General features: G+C 39.5%; 1 protein-coding gene across 5 annotated transcripts in view; it reads right to left on the bottom strand.

Moving 5' to 3' along the window:
• Window positions 1–21,701, bottom strand: part of limch1a (LIM and calponin homology domains 1a) — a 66,639-nt gene that overhangs the window by 26,424 nt on the left and 18,514 nt on the right. For all 5 annotated transcript variants that reach the window (XM_052137735.1, XM_052137737.1, XM_052137736.1 and 2 more), the window contains exons 2-12: window positions 21,149–21,219; window positions 19,067–19,136; window positions 18,635–18,741; window positions 15,158–15,188; window positions 14,923–15,033; window positions 14,617–14,818; window positions 12,741–12,972; window positions 9,744–9,923; window positions 8,180–8,518; window positions 5,869–6,144; window positions 3,932–4,219 (exon numbers count right to left, since the gene is read on the bottom strand). In XM_052137735.1, coding sequence (XP_051993695.1) covers window positions 3,932–4,219; window positions 5,869–6,144; window positions 8,180–8,518; window positions 9,744–9,923; window positions 12,741–12,972; window positions 14,617–14,818; window positions 14,923–15,033; window positions 15,158–15,188; window positions 18,635–18,741; window positions 19,067–19,136; window positions 21,149–21,219 — 1,907 coding nt within the window. The remainder of the gene's footprint in view (window positions 1–3,931; window positions 4,220–5,868; window positions 6,145–8,179; window positions 8,519–9,743; window positions 9,924–12,740; window positions 12,973–14,616; window positions 14,819–14,922; window positions 15,034–15,157; window positions 15,189–18,634; window positions 18,742–19,066; window positions 19,137–21,148; window positions 21,220–21,701) is intronic.

The raw sequence follows: 21,701 nt of genomic DNA, 5'->3' as shown, positions 1-21,701 counted from the left end.
ATCCATTCCACAGATCTTCCCCTTGAAATCAGTGCAACAGATGTGAAAAAAAGTATATTTCTATCGGGAAGACACGCAAGACATGCGTCTCTCTTTGGCGTAGGCCCCGTCTGGCGGTCCGAGGGAGTTGTACCCGGAACCGTCATGTCCTGCCGGAGATAGGAGGCAGGGGCGAGGAGCCTACCCCCGTGCGGGAAGGAGCTCAACTGGTGGTGGTGGGGTGGTGGAGGTTGCCGTGTTAGCACACTGAAACCGCAATGTGATAAATTGTGAGCAGACATATAAAGCAATGGCTTACATACGATTGTCTAGGAATTACCCAGCTAATGATGTGATGATGTACAGCTGCTAGTCTTCCCGCTAGAACTACCATAGATTATGTCTGGGCCTAGCTATAAGATTTGTCTGATTTAAAGATATTTTAGACTTTAACACAAAAAATCTTTCCCAAAAACTAGTGAAGCTGCCTATAGCTGTCTGCTGCATACTGAAATGTAACCTCATAAGTGACTGATAGGTAGCTACTCTGGGCTCCACAAAAAGCTGCATTTCTCAAAAGCGTTGCAAGCTTAAATTGATCATAGAAACTGTTAGCACCAATGGTTCTATGATCTACTTAGGCTTACGATACTTTTGGGAAACACAGCCTTAGCTGATTATTAAAGAGTTTGATGCTAATATGATGCAAAGTTATCAACACAACACTTTAATTAGCACAAAAATATATAGCACACACAGATATTGAACAAAATGGTCAATTTATAATGAGATTGAAGTTGATAATTTTCTGAAGGATATGAAACATATTACTAATCAGCTCTGCCATCATATATTAATTTTTTCACTTCTCATTGTAATACATTCGGAGATTGACTTAGCTATGAAGGATACAAATGATGAAGTTGGCCAAAATAAGGTTTCTTATAGTCTTAAGTTGTTGTCTACTGTTTGGAACAGCTTTTGAATTGGGAGTGCACATCAGTGGCGGCTGCTGGTCTTTCAAAGAAGGGAAGCTCATTTTCGGCCTACATTATAAACTTATTTACCCTATTTTTTGCACTAAATCAATCTTAGGTGTTGATCTGCCCTGCTGTTTAATTCTAATTTTTTCCTCGTAAGGAAGACTTTCAAATGGCTTCGCCAAAATCAGGTCGACAATATTAGCACCGTCTGCCATCGTGCGCAGTTTCACCCGTACGACGCTAGCCTAGCCTACTGTATGAATGAATGAACGAACGAACGAACGCTTTAAAACAAAATATATTAAACTTGGTAAAACTGAAACAAGGAATGTGGTGTATAATTGTGTGAAATGTATTATGCAAATTGACTAGCAATTTCGCCAAACAAATATACAGAAATAGGTTGCAGCAGTTTGTCTTTCGACTACACTTGAGAAATCGCTTCAGTGACTATTGTAGAATAATCATTTTTTAGATGGTATAATAATCATTCTTAGATATCAAAATACTTATATGAGTTTCTAGGCCTTTGTGTGAGCCAGGAGAGAGCATATGAGGTTACTAAAAGTGTTGATACTGCAGAGAACACAAAGAATGGTATACAACCTTGAAATACAGGATGTACTTCTTTAATCAGTTATTATATGAATGGTGTCTTGTATTTTTGCAGCTGGTGTTTTGCTGTTTCTGTTAATTAGTAGTATTCTGACATATATCTTTGGCACCCAACTCGTGGGGCTGGCATTGAGGTCAAGGGGGCAGAGGTCGCTGGTGGGACGGCTTGCACGAATCGCACAGAAACACTGGCGCCAGAAACTGAGGTAAGCATCTTTGCTTAAGGTGTTTTTGTGTGATCTGTGGTAGCGAGTCCCGGTAAGTGGCTTCCCTAAGACTTTTGCCAGTCCGGAAATAGAATAATTTGAACTAATTGGCTAAAATAGAGGCGAGTTCCAGACTTCAAAAATAGGGGGGTGGGATTGTTTAAAGAGAGTTTAAGAAAGTTTATTTGAAGAAGGTAGAAAAAGCCTGGGGGTGAGTCGAGAAGCGACGCGCGTGAAAATTCCCGGTTAGGTGCATTTATTCAAGGTTTTGCCAGAAGAGTGGCTGAAAATCCTGTACAGGTGAAAATCCTAACACGGGTGGAGAAGTGAAATTGCGTAAAATTCCTCCAGGTGTTAGATTTAGTTATTTATTGAAGTGTTTGACGGAACCCGGACTGTGTAGAAAGCGGGAAATGTTGAACTATGTGCATGTTTGAGATAATGAATAATGTGCATGACTAACTATGTTGTTGGTGCATGTGTGCTTACGGTACTAAATGCGCTGTTTTTGTGTTTATTCAAATGCATGATTGCAGTGTTGATGATGTATTGTGTGCAGAGGCAGAATAATACAGAGAATCAGGTGCACAAAGGAAATGCTAAATGAGAGCAAAAGTGGAAATTGAATTGAAACAGTGAATTGAATAAAACAATTGTTGAAAAAGTATAAAGACGCAAAATGGCACCGGCTTCTCTGATATCTCCCTGCCTTGCTCTCACTCACTGGTCAGCTGAACGGACAGCTGGCCGGTCTCATGTTTGTTGGTGTTCAATAAACTACAATTTTGGCATCTGGAACTCAAGACTCCGAGAGTTTTCTTACAACTTAGAGAGATTCATCGCGATATTCCACGACATGACTTCTTATAGTACAGATTCGCTGTCAATCAAAAGGAGATGCAGTCTTTCGACAGATCCTCCAATCATCACGCGGAAGCCCGGAGTCCGGGCCAGCCCACTCCTCATTCACCCCCAGAGATGCTGAGCGTCCGTGGGCGGGACATAATCGCAGCATTTATCCAATGACCGTCTATTTTCGGAGCACTGAAAAAAACTGTTCAGAGCAGCCCGTTGAAGTCAATGGGCGCTTCGGCTTCAACAGGGAAATGCACTGGCGCTTCTGGGAATGTATGAGAAGTAAATCGAGTCAGCCGACCTGCTATATGTAATGTAGCTGATTCTGAACGAACTCGTCTTCGAGATGAACGTGTTCTAACGCATTTTTAGTCAATAAATTGTTTACACAATAGTACATATTTGACCATTATTTTTTTGACATTATAGGGGAAGCTGAGCTTCCCTTGCAGTCTTAAAGAAATCCCCACTGGTGCACATACAATGCCCAAAAATGTTGTCTAGGTAGACACCTCACAATCTATCTAGAAAAACAGTTTACATGGCAATAAAAGTCACAAATGCCCTTTGCTTGGATAAATGACTGAATGTCAGAACCTGGAGGAGTTTCAGCCTTATGTGTGAAAAAGCACTTAAAACAACATTTTAGTAGATGAGCTCAGATTTCTACAGTTTGGAACCTCTTAAAAGTATAAAAAGAGGGTGTTTATAGGCCATGCTAAGTTAAGCCCAAAGTATACTTCGGTACACGCCGAGTGTTCACGTTCAGGACGCGTGACGCAAATCTCGTCATCAGCAGAGTGCGCGAGCACTGAGCGTGTGCAGCCCCATTTTTCTAACCGTGTGTCTTTGAATTCGCAGAATTATTTGCATGAATTAGTGGACCCACAAGGTGGTAATACTCACATTTGAGCCATTGCTGTCACGAACAAACGCTAGAAGACGACGTAATCGCAGGTAAAAAACGGGAGACAAAGGTAAAAACAACAACAGTGGATGTGCACATCAAGAACGCAGATGTGAGGAGGTCAGGAGATACCTGCATTTGTATAACTCGTGCCTGAAGGAATATAAAGACATCTTTATGTGTCTGAACTCCTGAAGACAAATTGTCCGGCATCTCATGGCAATCGTAGCGCGTATGCGCCAACCGCCTGAGTATGTGCGCACTGTCAAATAAAGTATAATTTGACAGGCTCATGCTCGACTGTCCGCAGACGCTAAGTGTTCACATCAAAATGTAAGTATACTTTGGGGTTTAGGTGTCAGAGGTAAAGGTCACATGCCAGGCACCTGCTCTCTGTATTCATCTTGAGTCTTTGCCACTTCTCCAGGTCTGATTGAGTGATGGTAGTTTGAGCCAATGACTGCAGAGGATCTCTCTGTGGGGTGGGCCCACTTTGGACTCGCCTTCTGGCCAGGTCATCTTTCTTTACATTAGGCATCACCACCCTACCCCCTCCCTCTCTGACTGGCCCGTCCTCCTTCTCTTCCTCACTCCCATTGTCTTTCTCAGGGCTCAGGAATGGGTTGTCCTTGCGAGTTATGATTGACACTTCAGCAAGTGTGGAGCCATCTTCACTGTAAATTAGTATGGATGATACAATTGAGATAAGCAGGAGTAATGTGACACCAACACACTGAAACTAAACCACAATACTAAGAAGCCACATGCACACAAGTACAGAGGTACAGTTAATATGGTTGTCACTCCCCATTTGAGTCCTCATGCTACATTCCATTCAAAGTCGGATGGGAAATTCCTACTTGATATCTCCGATCTCCGAACATAAAGGGATTTTACTGCCTGATACTCAAATGACATAAAGAAACAATACTGCAACGCTCCAAATTGGCTTTGCAGGTATGCAGAGACGTCTCCAACAACCGAATCATGGAGGATAAACAATTCTATAAAATACACTATCTTTTGATCTAGACGTGTTCTGTGCGATGGCTTTGTCTAAAAAGTAACCATCCAAATGACAAAGTCTTGCGAGAGTTGTATTTGCTGTTAAGTGCCTAATAAGGTTTGGGTTTGATTTACTCTGAGGGTAAGGGTAGGAGTAGGTTTTCTGTGGGACTTCAAATAAACATAATATAAATTATAAATATAATATATTGGATAAAAGTGAATGCTTTGAATTAATTGTGAGAATCTCCTGTATCTCGGCGAGATCCGAGTTTTAGATTTCTGCACGAGTTGGTGAAGTGGTGTTCCATTATACTTTTCTTAGAAGGAAGTTGAAAATTCTGACTTTCAGATTTTAATGGAATGCAGCATTAATTCTATATGTTTTATACACAGAATTCTATTAAGGCAGCGACAAGTGCATTCTACAATCAAATTCATTCTTGTTATTGATTCAGGTTTTGACAACCAAATTTTTATTTATGAAGTGTGTAACAAAACAACTAATGTCGAGACTCTCTTTTGTGGTCTATTGGCAATCCATGCATTATGGAAAAACAGTTGAGCTAATGCTCAATGTTTAACAAAGAAAAAAGCATAAACCAAACACAGTGCCTCTGTGGATGGTGATTTACTAATAATTGTTGGACATTAGTACTGTATTTCTTTTCACAAAAATAGCAAACACCAAACAAGATGAACTGTTGGTATCCATAGACCACCATTCTTTTCCACCATTGGGCCTAACCTGAGCATGGTGAGTAACGGTTCCAGTAGCATTTTCTCTTGAACACTGCTCAGTGTGGTATGATTACAAACCATTGTCAGCTAGGATTTCTCAGCACGGTTGTTAACCATTGATAATCGGTGGAGCAGTTTTAGTGATATGGCAATTAACGATTGGCTACTTACCCAGTCTGCGCATGCTACTATCCTGAGTTGCAGCACCATAATGGAAAAAGAAACCATAAATGTGTCAGAAAGACTGGATTGGTACAAAAAGGCACGATTCAGCAATGCTAACTGTTTGGCCAGTTGGTGGAAAAGGAAATCTTGTTTCTTGTTTACAGCCGCGACATGCCAAAATGTTGCAATGATCAACGTTGTGTGCGTCACAATTCTGAGAGTGACTCTTGTATACCAGTCACACACACAGAATGATAATTTAGGGGGTTCACTCCCGCATTTCAATGCCGTTGTCAATCCAAAAACTTTGCAGTGCACATGTGGCCAGAGAGAGAATAGCTAGTGGTGACCAAATGTGCCCATAGAACAATCGTGAGAATTAGTGTGTGTAAGTGTTTGTGTTTTGAGACACCTGCTCTCTGTATTCATCTTGAGTCTCTCCCATGTCTTCAGGTCAGACTGAGTGATGGAACTCTGGACCAATGATTGATGAGGATCTTTGGGAGGGCGTGTCCCTCGCCCAGCCCGCCTCCTCGCTAGATCATCTTTGTGTGGGTTTGGGATAACTATCCTCCCTTCTACCTCTCTCTCATCTTCCTCATCCCACTCTTTTTCCCTTTCTTTGTCAGGGTTTAGGAAAGCATTGTCCTTTCGAGTTATAACTGATACCTCAGAGGAGGTGAAGTCACTGTGGTAGAAATGTAACATTAAATGAAATGCCAAATAAAACACACAAAACACAGCAACAATACCAACATACACCCAGAACAACCGTAGACATAACAAATCAGGGAACAAGAAAGAAAGGAAGGAATGAATGAGTGATAAAGTCAGACAGTGTAGGAGATTCATCCTGGTCTCATAGTGAAAAAGTGACTCTAAATACATTTTTGCAAAACTTGTTCTAAGTGTCTCCAGGTACAATTCCCTGCAGTTTCCAGGGGAAATGGACACAATAGCTACTTCAGCAGCTGTGTGAGATATTTATTTTCACTCAAATCATGACATTAATGGCTGAAAATGACTTAGTATATATATATATATATTAACTTTTCTCAATACTTGCTATTTTATGATATCGACACACTTTTAACTATACAGCATATTTTGAAAAACTATCATTGGAATTAACACTGAAAACTTGTGCAGTAGCTCATCTGATAGAACGTTGGACTTTGAGTCGGAGGAACGAGGTTCAAATCCAGCCATGAACTCAGACTGACAGGTGTCATAGATGAGGCACAAAATTATGTGGTTGGTTCAGAAAATGTGCTTTTTCATTTCGCTTCTGCATTTTAAAATATAACTGATTAGGTTTAGGCGTTGATTTGGTAAGGATGCCTTTTATAACATCTCATTTATATATTAAAACACTATTACCGTCTGCGAGGGGAGGAGGGGCTCGCTGCCGGCCCACCTGGAGCGGTGGGGCCGCTGCCAGGGGCGGAGGAGATCACTACCTGCCGCCTAAACATGGAGGGGCGTTCCATCCACCAGGGGTCGGAGGACTGGCTCCAGTCCGCCTGGGGAGGAGCGGCTCCAGTCCGCCTGGGGAGGAGCGGCTGTTGTCCACCAGAGGGTGGAGGAGTGATCGAGGACCAGGCGATGCCGGTCTGGTAACCGGCGAGCAAGCGTTTTTCTCTCTCTCTCCTCTCACTGTCGCTCCCGCCTTGTCCTATCCCTCTCCTCTCCTCTTTTTTTTTGTTTTGTTTTTCCCTACACTTGTCCCCCTCCTCAGCCCAGTGGTGGCGAAAAGCCTGCCGGCAGGCGGGGCCAAAAGGACAGGAAAGGAGGGGGGTGTACGTCATGTTGGGGGATCCCCGGCCTGAGGCAAAGGAGAAGTGTGACTAGAAGGAGGGCAGGGCTGGGCCATGACAGCACATGCCTGGCCCAAAATCTGGCTAAGCAGCTGAGGAGAGGGATAAGTGCAGCAGAATGCGGCAGTTCGGGAGAGAGAGAGCCACATGCAGCTGCCACGTGTGCGTTTATGTTCTTGTGTCTTTTTGTTTAAGTTCCTATTAAAATATTACTTTGACGGTTCAGTCGGTTCCCGCCTCCTTTACCATTTCAACCCTGTTACAATCTAATTTATATTTTAAAACACTAATAGTCATGTTTAGGCATTGATTTGGTAAGGATTTAATGTCTCATTTATATTTTAAAACACTTTTTGTTAGGTTCAGGCAAAAGTTTTAGGTTTGGGGGTATGTTTTAAAAACATCCATCTAAAATTCACCTTAAAATATCGACACCATGGGCGCCCCCAGCTGACAATTCACTGTAAACCTGCAGCCAAACATGCTATACTATATTTTCCTGATATACAGTAAATTTTGAATCGCAAAAAACTTGTAATGTTCATGTAAATTTCATGAGATCAGGCTGAGGAGATTAGATCAACAGGGGAACAGAACAAGCTTTCCTCAAACAGCAATTCAATGATGAAAATTTAATTTAGCAGGGGCGAAACCACCATAGACCAAAAGGGGGACATAACACCCCAATAATCAAAAACAGTGGTCAATCAAATGGCAATTAGCTATTATAATGATACACAAGTAATTACTATACAAACTGTATAATACCATATAAATTGGTATACATAGTAGGTATCAACACTGTAAGGCACCAGAGCTATGTAGAATCATGGTCTCAGAGGAACTATTTTAGTGTTGCTCTGTCCGGTGTAACCTTTATGATGTTTATGTCTCACACACACACACCTCCTTTTCTCCTGTTCCGAATTCTCCATCCTCTCCAATATGGCTTGCTGGGATGCCAGCCTGATTCCCTCCCATTTCTCTCGGTCCTTCCAGCTACAAGACCCCGGCAGAAAGTGATGTGTCACACTGGGTTTGAACTGATTCATGCGTGCTCTGCGAGAAGCAAGATCATCCTTTTGGACATCTGGAACCTTCCTCTCACCCTCTTCATCATCATCTTCCTCATTCGAGTCCCACTCGTGCGGGGCGGCGGCACACAGAAAGTCATTATCACGCCGAAGAATGATGTCAGGGGAAGGTGGTTTAGCTTTATTGAGCTCCTCAGCAATGACGTTTGGACTGAAGGGAAGATTTGCCATGACAACATAAGATTATTTTTCAAATGTGCTCTTTGGTACATTGTAGAAATGTTAGTCCTTTTGTAACAGGATTTGATGCGGACATAAAAATAAAATGATGTGAAATACTGTGCAACACAAATCAAGCCTTTAGAACAAGCCAGACTAGCAAAATTGAGATAAAACATTTTACTCAATGCAATAAAACACAATCACCTCATTATATCCAAGCACTCAAAGGGTCAAAGGTTCCATGCACATTCAATTGCTTAATGAGCTGTCACATTGCACTACACAGCCAATATCATCCCAAAATATTAACTAAACTTTTCACCCCACGCTTTAACGTGGATGAAGCATTTCTCTGCAGCACAAGAACAAATGCGATTTAAAAGAATAGCACACCCAAAAATGCTACTGTAATTCTGCCATAATTTATTTCCCTCATGTCATTTAAAAAAACATGTCTTCCTATTTTAAAGAATCTCTGAGCTGCTCTTTTCCATATATCAATACTGAAGGCTTCACATTCTTTTACGAGAAATGCGAAAACCAGTGGTGTTTGGTTTCACTGACGTCAAAGTGATCACACCACACTTCGCGCTCCATTCACTACCATTCAAATGCATCTGAACTTGGGAGACCGGAAATGAGTGGAAGCGTGACAAATAGAAGATCCAAATGTCACATGCTGACCTCTAGGCTCAAACCAAAGAATACATATTTTAATATAATATTATGTGTTATTTGTGATATATTATTTACTTACACCAGAAGCCCTCCCACGTAACATCATTTCCCGGTCCGTTACGTGGTTCAAAAAAAATGTGCGCACTCCAAGCCTAGCGTGACCGCACTTTCAGTCTTCATTGAGCAATTTCACTAGGCTATGTTTTCACTGTATGGAAAATAGCAGCTTTGAGATTGTTCAAATATCTTATTTTTTGTTCCACAGAAGCAAGGAAATAATATGGGTTTGTAATGGCATGAGTGTGAGTAAATGAAGACAGAATATTCATTCCTTTAAAGTATCTGCAGGAATAATCCCCATGAAGCAACCTGCGGTTAGGTGCATTGCTTAAGGGCACAATGGTGACTCATAAATTCAAACCCAAATCTTTGTTGTTACCAAACCAGATCTTTAACCTCTAAGCCCCACACACAACTGGTTAGCCGTTTTAGTCTGTGCACACATGCCGGCAAGTGCTCTCATAACAGCCGCTGACCTATTGTATTGCACAGAGGTAGGTAATACTTTAATCCCCGCCTTTTCCAGCTTCCTCATTTTTTTGAGCTCCGCCTCATCAAGCTCCACCCCTTTCTCACCTGCCCAAGTGAACGTTTTCTGAAGCGCAGGGCTTCGAGACATGACAGCCCCCTCTTTTAAAACTTCTAGACCCTCCTCTCTGTGGAGAGCAATATATATGCACTCAGTACACAGGCACACACTTGTGAACGATACAGGACGATTGAAACAAACTCTGTGGCACAGTAAACAGATGATGATTGAGTGTACTGATTTTTGTTTAGACAGTGTGATTGTGTAGCCAGAAGATGGATTTCCAACCACAACCTAAGAAATCAAACAAACCACACACTGACCCCGTTTACACTGGTTATTTGTATCTGTCTCAGGTGATAAATACAGGTAATTGTGACTGGATCTCTTAAACCACATTCAAATGTTAGTCAGAAACGCATATGATCACTTTACATCTGAAGCATAAACGTTAATCTGTCCTTAAACATCCCAAACAACATTGAAGGACCACTTACCTGTCAATAACCCATGGTGCTAAAACAAGTTTTTTTTTATCCTTTTTTCTCCCAATTTGGAATGTGCAATTCCCACTACTTAGTAGGTCCTCACCACAATCGGGGTGGCGGAGGACAAGTATCAGTTGCCTCCGCTTCTGAGACCGTCAATCCGCGCATCTTATCACGTGGCTCGTTGTGCATGACACCGCGGAGACTCACAGAATGTGGAGGCTCATACTAAACTCCGTGATCCACGCACAACTTACCACATGCCCCACTGAGAGCGAGAACCACTAATCGCGACCATGATGAGGTTACCCCATGTGACTCTACCCTCCCTAGCAACTGGGCCAATTTGGTTGCTTAGGAAACCTGACTAAAGTCACTCAGAACACCCTAGATTCGAACTCGCAACTCCAGGGGTGGTAGTCATCGTCAATATTCACTGAGCTATCTAGGCCCCCAAAAAAAGGGTTTTCAACTTTTCAGATCATGAGTGGCTTTTAAAAGAAAATAACAATCAAAAATTGTAAAAACATTTTTTGGAAAGCTCATAAATAAACACGCACAAGACTTCACCAAAGATCTCCGGTAAACATCTCCTGCCATCAACATACTATGACAATGATCATTTTGAAGCACATCTGGGGCTCTGTTTTCATGGTGGCACTAAAAGCAGTGCTACTTGCCACTATTGTGCGCTACGTCTTATCCAAATTCTTGAGAGTGCTAATTCTAAGCGCAAGTGGGCGTGGGTGGGCGTGTTTGTGCTATCTGTGGGTGTATGCATGCAAACGGTGAGTGCACTGTACAATAATGTTGTAGTGTAAAGAGCAATTTGCTGTTTTCCTGAGAAACAGGTCATTGCGCTTAGACGTTTCAGAACCACAACACAAAATCTAAATTCAGTTCCTGCATTTGCAATTTGGAGATTCCACCAGCAGGTGATGATAAAGTTCATGTCCAAACTCTGAAAATATAGTGAAACATCAAATTAAGTCTCTGACAATCATGGTCATAGCAATCATGGTTATGAGATTTGTGTTAAACATTATAAAAGGTCATGGTTTAATTTTAACAATTGTATTTCATGATCTGATTTGTATTAGTAATTTTCCACCTGTTGTCGTAGAGCGACAAAAGAGTCAGTTGGAAGAGACTGTACTGTAAAATGTTTGAATTTAGGAGCTCCTTATGTTAATTATATTTTAATTTAGATTGAAGTGTAATTTGAATTTAGAAATATTTTTGGTATAAATTTTTCATTTTGTTTTATAAATTAAATGAATTTTGAAAGCAAAACTGACCAGTAGAATTGACGTATGTCAAAAAACCATAGCCTAACCTGAAAGGCTGATACAACCACTGTTAATACTAGCCATGATTTGTGTATAAGTTGATGAATATGATCAAAAATACTGTCTCTTTTACATCGGTTCTATTGGACCCCCTCTAAATTGTATAGGCTTGGTCTTAAAGACACACCCACATGCTGGCGATGCCAATCAGAGGACGGAGATGTAACCCATGTCTTTTGGGGGTGTGTTGAGATAAAGAAGTTTTGGTTGAAAGTTCAGAGTCTGGTGTGCGATATGTTAGGCACTCATATCATTTTGCCATCAGATTCTGTATCTTGGGCGATGGGGCGGTCATCGACATTGAAAGTAGACACATAAAGAGTTGGGTTTTAACCAGTGTCACGATCGCCAGGCAGATCATTTTAAGGGGCCGGAGGTTGGCTGGAGCACCCTCTTTTTGGGAGTGGTGCTTGGAGATGGGAAGAGTGGCAGCCTTTGAGGAAGGGGGATTCAGAAGAATGGGGAGGTCCAAAATGTTCGTGAACAAATGGGGCGGGTATTTGTCATTTATGGATATGTGATTATTATTATATTTGTTTTATGTATCTTTTTTTTCTGTGCGTGTGTGTCTATGTCTATGTCATTTGAGACCACTGTGCTATTGTTGGAGTCAGGATGGGATTGGGAGGGGTAATAGTGGGGATTAAGATTGATTCCATGTATATATGTTTTGTTTTACTGTTGCATACAGTCTATTTGCATATCCAACTTCTTATGAATGTGCTGTCTTTGTTTATATCGCTGGTGCTTGACAGGGAATGGACTATATAATAGGACTAGACGGTGCAAGAACTTCAGAATTCAATTGAACTTGACCCAGCCCATTAGCGCTTTGCACAAGCAATTTTGCTTCCGGCGAGATTAAGCTACTGTATGTTTAATAACACATTTTTTGCATGTTATCAACACACACAGTAACCCTGATGTATCAGTCAAAACATCTGAGACTTTCCCCTCAAAATCTGATCACAAGTGGACTGAGTCTCACATTTGAGAGACATTACTACCAGGTGCAAATGCGGTTTGAACACCTGTGATCGGATCACCCGAGACCAAAGTTAATACCAGGTGTAAACAGGTAAAGTACTAACTGTCAGCCTTGATTACCTGAGAGGTCTTTCACCTACAGGAGATGTTGAGATGCTCACACTCCTACTGTCTTCCTCTCTTTCACTCCTCCTCTTCCTCAGGGGGGCAGGAAGGTAGTTGGTCTGGTTGCTCTTGTTGGGCAGATACTGGTTGAAGGGAAGAGCAGCGCGAGGCTCTTTGTAGGACACGCGTCGAGCAGACATGTCATCCTTACGCATGTCTGGCAACTTTCTGTGATCCCCTTCAGAGTCTTTCAGGAGACATCAGGAGAAAGAAGCATCCATCAGTTTCTCTATTCGCTATTGTTTGGTTTCATACAACAGTAAGTTTTGATTCTCTAATCTGATTGGACAGTGGCGTTCCTAATGTATCACTCTAATTGTCTATGCTAGTGGCATTCAAGACAGGCTGTCAGTCTATGCATTGCTCAGCAACACGTCACGGTTGTTCAGGCTTTGATTTTGTTTGGAACTATTTTTGTTAGTGGAGCGTAACTGGCCTTATTGTTTCTCGATATACAGTATATCTCTTGTTTATAGAACTGTTAAATAAAAGCAATGCACTGAGTATCAGTATGCCTGTGATTACTCAGTCTCGTCATTCATAACAATGCTAATATTACAGCACTTTTGCTTGTGTGATATTGCTCAATTGTAAGAATTTATAGCCATTTGGTATTGGAGTCAAACAGTGCAGCGGATCAGTTATCTTTGAAGCTCACTGGACTTTTTTCTACACAGATTTTAAGAGCAAATCTTGCTGACCCTTATTTGAAAATAACAAAACTTTAACAATATGAATAACACTGTTCAGAGTAATGCAAGACAAACACACATAAATAAAGATAATGGTTTAGAAGGCTTCTATATGCAACAACAATTTATGCAATTTTCCCTGTTTTTTCTGTCAGTCCCTGTTCTCAATCTGGGTGTGTCAGATGCAGCTCATATGGTTCCTCTTACACACACACATTCACATTGACAGACGAGTGTGTGAACGTCTGTCCAACACAACAGCTGCACACTCACACCCCCACTGCACTGCATGTATGTGGGAATGTTCAATTCTTCTCATTATGTCAAGAGCAGGGGCAGTGCCAGGATTTTTTTCACAGAGGGGGCCGGGCAGGGTACCGTGATCAATCTGTGGTGGCACTCAAATCATTATGAGACCTGGGGGGGGGGGGTCTGTGAGTCAGGGGGCACATGGGGGGAGGGGTGTGCTGGGTGTGTGCGAGTCTTTACAACCAGCTGCTCTCGCCTGAAGGTTTGCTGACAGGACAGAGCTAGAGGGCCTGATGCAAGTGTGTGCGTGTGTGATCGTATGTGTGCAATTGTGTGCATTTAAACCTGAGGGATCAGTACGAGAACTTATGTACATGTAGGGCTGTGCGATATAACTTACACAAATATATCTAAATATTTTTCAGCCTTTTGACGATATTTGTTATATAACTCAATATTTATGTATTTGCTCTAAAATGCCCAAATTATTTTCATTCGTATGCACCAATACAACAATACAGAGTAATAAACATCAACATTTTCCTACATATATTGTCACTAAACTGACAGATGTTCGTGAAAATATTCTCAGTGACAATGCAAACGAATCAGTCTTATCAAGGCTATTAGACTGACTTGCTATAGCTAGTAAACAGTGTTTCAACAAACATTCATTAGACTTTCAGTAGCCTGTATATAGATCTCTATTAATGACCTACTTACATTATTGTTGAGAACATCAGTTCATTAAAAAGTCAGAAATAAATATCTATATACAGGCTAATGAAAGTCTACTGAATGTTTGTTGAAACACTGTTTACTAGCTATAGCATGCCAATTGATAAGTCACTGACAGTCAGTTAAAAACCAAACATAAACAAAAATCATACCATCGCTATTGCATCGAAGAATAGTGACTGGGGAGGGTGTGTTCTGTGATCGTGAGCCAAATGAGTCGAGACTGTCCAACGAATCATCACGGCCGTGCCTCGGTGGAGACAGCGAATCAGAGCGCTCAGATTCCCAGCTGTCTATGTATCCACTGTCCCTTATACTGCGCTTAGGTGAGTCCAACTCTTCACTTACACACTCCTACACACAAGCATATACATCAACACACAAAAAATACAATAAAGAGGGAGAATGAATAAACATGAAAGGCTATTTGACAAGTAGCATTAGTAGATCTTATTTACCTTTCGCATCATGGAAAGTAGTCCCTCAAACTCTTTCAGGTTGAGTGTGGGGCCGTTATACGTTGCACAACTGTTAGCAGCTTTACCAAGCCAGTATATAGTTATGAGTACCTAGTCATTCAAATAATACACATACAGTATGCACACAGAATTTTAAGGGGGAATACAATTATTAGCAAAAATATCAAACTCACACAAATATGTAAAAATAAAGAAAATAGTTCAGTGTACTTACATTCTTCAACTTTCTTATGCAGTCAGAACCCCTACAGCATGAAAAGAAAGAGAAACATCACATTTATTATTATTATTTTTGTCTGATCTGCAAAATTATTTTAGTGAATCGGTAAAACAGCACAAACAGTGAGTGCAAATAACCAGCTCTTTTACCGGCCGCAATTCATTCTTAGTGAATTCCCGCCTGAGTATTTTAAAGTTTTTAGATTGGCCCCGTTCACTTCCATTATAAGTGCCTCACTGTAACACAGATTTTCTCCCCAATTCCCAATGTCCTTGTGGTGGTTGAGGATGAATCTCTGAGACCGTCAATCCGCGCATCTTATCATGTGGATTGTTGAGCGTGTTACTGCGGGGACCTAGCGCATGGAGGCTTCACGCTATTCTCCACGGCATCCACACACACAACTCACCACGTGCCGCACCGAGAGCGAGAACCACACATTATAGCATCCACAAGGAGCGTTAACCCATGTGACCCTACCCTCCCTAGCAAATGGGTCAATTTGGTTGCTTAGGAGACCTGGCTGGAGTAAACTCAGCACACCCTGGATTCAAACCTGCAACTCCAGGGGTGGTAGTCAGCATCAATACTCACTGAGCTAACCTGGCCCCCCCAGATTTGTCAAAATGTACTTTTGTGGTATTGAAGATTATGCCACAAATGTTGTCGGTTGAGTTTAACTTGTATTGAACCCGGAATATTCCCTTAAATTGGGTGAGTGCACCACCATTTGTAATACATTTACATTTATGCATTTGGCAGACGCTTTTATCAAAAGCGACTTACAGTGTAATTATTACAGGGACAATCCCCCAGAACAACCTGGAGTTAACAACCTGTGCTCAAGGGCACAATGGTGCTGGCCGTGGGGTTCAAACCAACGACCTTCTGATTAACATCCCTGTGCTTTAGCCACTACGCCACCTAATAGTTTAAATGACAATTAAATGAAATTATTGGAAAAACTGAACTAAAATACTTTAGTTCATAACTCTAAAACTTACTAAAATATAATAAAAATGATCTCAGAATACATTTTAGTTTTATGGGCAAAGTGGTATAATTTTGGAAATGTTTCTTTTCTTGACACTTTTAATTATCCAAAAAACACAACCTAACATTATACCTTTGAAGAAAGCCGAGGATATATTTTACCTTAGTCAAAAGCCAAAATTAAGAAATATTCAATACTGGGAAGTAGAACCTTTGAAGATCCTCTTTTGACCAAATCCTAGATGTATTTAAGCAGCAGGGCCTACTGGTAAAGTGGGACAAAGGAAAAATTATTGTCTAGAAAATATATATATTTGAAATTAATTTTTATATTTTCTTCTACACATTCACATCATGACATTAAATTCACTTTTACTTGTTTATAAGCTTCACTATATTCACCTCAAATTTCTGTAATTTTCTTTACCATTGCTTTTCCCACCAGTGGTCATGAAATGAGTTCTGCCACATGTCCCAAAGTAAAATCATCAATTTTAAACCTCAAATAGATAAACGGATAGTTAAACCAAAAATTAAAACTCTCTTATCATTTACTCACCCTCATGCCATCCCAGATGTGTGACATTCTTTCATCAGCAGAATTTTTAGAAGAATATTTCAGCTCTGTACGTCCATACAATGCAAGCGAATGGGGTATGAACATTTGAAGCTATAAAAAGCACATTAAGGCAGCATAAAAGTCATTCATAACACTTCATTGATTTAATCTATGATTTCTGAAGTGATCTAATCTGTTTTGGGTGAGAACAGATCAAAATGTAACTCCTTTTTCACTGTACATCTTGCAGTACAGTTCTCTGAGTGCTAGATGGCGCTGGGAAATGTAAATGAGAATGATTGCCAAGGAGACTGCTGATGTTAAGATTTACAGTAAAAAGGACTTAAATACTGCTCTGTTTCTCACCCACACCTATCATATCTCTTCTAAAGACATGGATTCAACCACCGGAGTCCTATGAATAACTTTTATGTGGTTTTTGGAGCTTCAAAGTTTTGGCCCCTATTGACTTGCATTGTGAGGACCTACAGAGCTGAATTATTCTTCTAAAATTTAATTTGAGTTCAGCAGAAGAAAGTAAGCCATACACATCTGGGATGGCATGAGGTTGAGTAAATTATGAGAGAACATTACATTTTTGGGTTACTATCCCTTTAATTGTTTACTACCCAAATAATAATTTTATGAAACATACAATGTAGATCAAGTTTAGATGTCCTTTGTCACTTTACCCATATTCAGCCTATATTATAACATTTACAATCCACATTAAACATGAAAATCCCACTAGATTGACTTAACACAAGACTGCCCTGAGAAATGTAATGATGTTTAATTGAATAATTTTAAAATTACACTAGTAAACACTCAGCTTTAGCAGAGATAAAAAATGACAAAACTAAAATAAAAACCAACTAAACTGAAACTAAAAAACACTGAGAAAATGAAAACTAAATTAAAACTAACAGACAAACTGTGAAAACTAAGGAAAACTAAACTAAATTGTAAAATGTAAATTTAAATCAAACAAATTTTTATATAAAATAGAAATAAAAACTAAATACAAAAACCAAAACTATAATAACACTGTCCCAGATGTTTATGACTTTCTTTCTACTGAACTCAAATGAAGATTTTTAAAAGAATTCTCAGCTTTTTTGGTCCATACAGTGCAAGTGAATGGGTGCCAAAACATGTGAAGCTCCAAAAAGCACATAAATGCAGCATAAAAGTAATCCATACAATTCCAGTGGTTAAATCAATGTCTTCTGAATCAATATGATATGAGTGGGGATATATTGGGTGTGAAACCCAAATCATATTCAAGTCATTTTTTTATATAAATTTTCCTCCCAGCTCAGTCAATCTCCACGTTCACTTTCTTCATAAATATCGCACCCTACTGGGCAGGGAGAACAAATTGTAGCAAAAAAAGACTTGCATATTGATCAGTTTCTCACCCACATCTATAATATCACTTCTGAAATATGGATTTATCCACTGGATTACTTTTACGCTGCCTTTATGTAATTTTTGGAGTGTCTAAATTTTGGCACCCATTCACTTGCATTGTATGGACCTACAAAGCTGATATATTATTCTAAAAATCTTCACATTTGTGCTCTGCAGATGAAAGAAAGTCATACACATCTGGGATGGCATAAGGGTGAGTAAATGATTAGACAATTTTCATTTTTGTGTGAACTATTCCTTTAATTATGTACCGTAAGGTGCATGAGGGTGTGGAATGGCAAGAATTTTGGAACATAACAAATGGGTCGTAGATCATAAAAGAACCCCTGTTCTACAGCAATAAGACATGGTGCTGCCTTATGGGCAGGACTTCCTTTACCAAAGTCACTAAATTTACAATTTCTCTCCACTGCAAGTGGTCTGTCACCTTCCATATACTGTCTATGGTCACACACACACACATACACATGCACACAGTTGCTTACGTTAAATTTGCTCGTATTGATGTATCTTGCAGGTCTCCAGGATCAAACAGCTGTGATCCCTTCAGTCCCAGCTCTTCACATCCTCTCAGAAACATGGTCAGATTATCCTGAAAGGAGACAACAATTATTAAACAGATGCTTACAGGAAACACCTCAAGTGTGTGTGTGTGTGTGTGTGTGTGCTGCATGTTATCCACCCTGAGCAAGATCAAGTCCAGGTTATCAAGAATAAGTAGCTACCATTTAGCTACTTAGTCTTCGGTAAACGTGAAATACTGTTACCACCGCACACAAAAACTGTCCTCAGACTGTACTGGATTTGTTTGGCGACAGCAGTGCTGAGCCTGACCTGACACAAACAGGCACACCATAGAGACAGATACAAACAAACAATCACATGCAAACAAACACACGCACACTGATTGTACTCACTAGTCCCGCAATGGGTGTTGGAAGTCTGTTGATCTTTTTCACAAGGCCTGGTTTGATTGAACTCAGCAACCTAATGAGTGACATAACAAGTGGGAGAGAGCGAAAGAGAGACAGAGCTTTGAATAATGCCATCAACAAAATGACTCAACCTCCTTGGACCAAGCAAAAAAGGTGTTAGAAATGTAGTTATTTTTTCTGTTATTATAGTGTTGGAGCATAAGAAACTAATCATATTTAACTAAGTAACTATATTATTAAAAAAATTAGGCAAGACAAGGCATAAATGGTAAACAAAAATGTATTTATTGTTTTTTTATTCACCAGGCAATTTTTATTAATATGTTCTCTGATATAAAAATTATGTAGAAAAAGATGTTTATAAAATATTAATTTAATTTGTATTTATGCACACTTATACGTCTGTATTTAATAGATTGTTCAGTCACAATTATTGTTTTTCAGCACTTTGGCACAGAAATCTCAATTTCAACTTAATCTACAAGTACATGAAACAAACCTTTGCACATTACCGGTATCTCTCAACTACGTTATGAAAGTTATTAGCCTATACATTTATTTGTTTAAATTAGGGACTAAAAAACGAAAATGGGAATGAAGTGATTTTCAATTGTTCCAGAGTGAAAACATTATTTTTAAATGCTGGAAAGCTGGTTATAACTGGTTCATTTTCATTCTGATAATTTTTCATGAAACCAAAGGTCAAAGCGTTTATCACAGTCAAAATCTTTGGAACTACACCACTGCAGGTTGCCTGAAAAAATAATACATGTGCTTTAATCCTGAAGGAAACTGCTGCATCACACATTTCTTTGCATTATCGCCCATTGTGGATATCAAATTCTGTGAATGAAGACCCTTTAACAACTATGTACAAATACTACAGTATACATGCTCGACTAATCCAGATACAAGGATAACATTATTAGAGGTACAAAGTACATTTCTCAGTTGTTTCAAAGTCTTCACTGAATTATTGTTAGATATGATGCATTAATACAGATTTGATGCTGCCGAGTTTTGACTGAGAAGCAAATCTGTAATTAAAATTATACTTAACTGTTAATGAAATGTATGATTTCTATTCTGATAAATCCACCACACAATTAAAAAAAAAAATTATAATAGTTTATTTTCACATATTTTGAAGAGGCAAGTGGCTTAATTTGGGCTTGTTTTTCCAGACAGGTCACTTGTATCTCTTACATGGAGTTCTGGCAACACTGCAACTGGTTTTTAACCCACCACATATCACAGAGTACTGTAAGTAAACAATAAATAAATAACTGTTTACCATTTGGAAAGGAGGCTGTGGAACGAAAGAAATACTGTTTCCGCTCAGAATGAAACAAAATGAAAAACTTTTCGTTTAGTCCCGAGTTTATATAATATTTACTTCCTGATGTCTTACGCAATTTGTCAAAACAGAAAGACAACCTTAGGCACAATGCGTAAAATGTTTTTGCGGCAACTAAAAAAATGGGAGTATTAACTTGTCAAAGTTTCATGGGAATATTTAGCATTTTAAAGAATATTATTTTTTGACCTGTTGTGTCTCCCCATTGGGTGAAAACATGCACTAAGGACTTGATATCACCAACAGAGGACTGAAGAAATCAATGTTTTTCTTATAAAAGAAAATGATATGCTTTGGCAATTATATGCCCTGCTTTGAAAACTCACTGAAATTTTATTCAGTCATTTATTTACAAGAAACTATTCATGAGTCAATCAAATTTAATTGATTATTACAAAATATTATACCTACTGTTCCTCTTTTATAACCTCTTTTCTTCTGAACTGCAATGACAGCCATATTTAAAAACCAATTACAGGAAGTTGTCGTGGCCAAACCCCAAAACAATGATAACTTTAAAAAGCCCAGGATGTCCTCTTTAAGACAAACCAGAACATTTAAGCACGTATGATCTCAGAGAAATTCACAAAAAAACAAATGTCCTCTACATAGGGCAAAATTGAATTGCTGGGCGCCATAGGAGGATAATTAACAATATCAACAAACCTCAACCATCTCCATGACAACAGTGTGTGTATGAAACTCACTCGCAGAGCAGAATGCCGTTCTCCAGTCCATTTCTGAAATCCTTATCACCGAAACTTCTTCCTGTTACTTCCTATCAACCAGACAGAAAAGTAAAACCATCATCAGTCAAAAAGAACTGAATAGTCTTTTTTGTGCAACACAGACATTTCTTTTTCTCCATTTGAGTGTATCGGTTACTGGATTTTAGGGGCCGAAATTTCAGTGCACCCCGACTAAATACTAACTAAACGGATGGTTTCTAATCATTTAGGGATAACAGTAGTTCAAATGTTTGCATTACCCTGAGAAGGATTTTTAGAAAAGACCTTTAAGATGTCACTTCCTTCACATACAGTACACAGGTTTGTTTTTTGATCATTGTGGGGACATCCCACTGACTTACACCTTGACCTAAATCCTCCAAAAAACTTTTTGTGCTTTTAGATTTTCATGAAAACATTATTTAGTATGTTTATTAAGCCGTTTTCCTTGTAGCCGATTTCAGACCTTTAGGCAAATTGAAGGCATTGATGCATATCTGAAAGTCATTAGGTTAATACTCGACACATTCAA

Source organism: Xyrauchen texanus, chromosome 11 (assembly GCF_025860055.1).
Source record: "Xyrauchen texanus isolate HMW12.3.18 chromosome 11, RBS_HiC_50CHRs, whole genome shotgun sequence".
In the NCBI taxonomy this organism is placed as follows: Eukaryota; Metazoa; Chordata; class Actinopteri; order Cypriniformes; family Catostomidae; genus Xyrauchen; species Xyrauchen texanus.
Note: the sequence above shows the minus strand (reverse complement) of the source record. Positions and strands in the feature narration are given on the sequence as shown.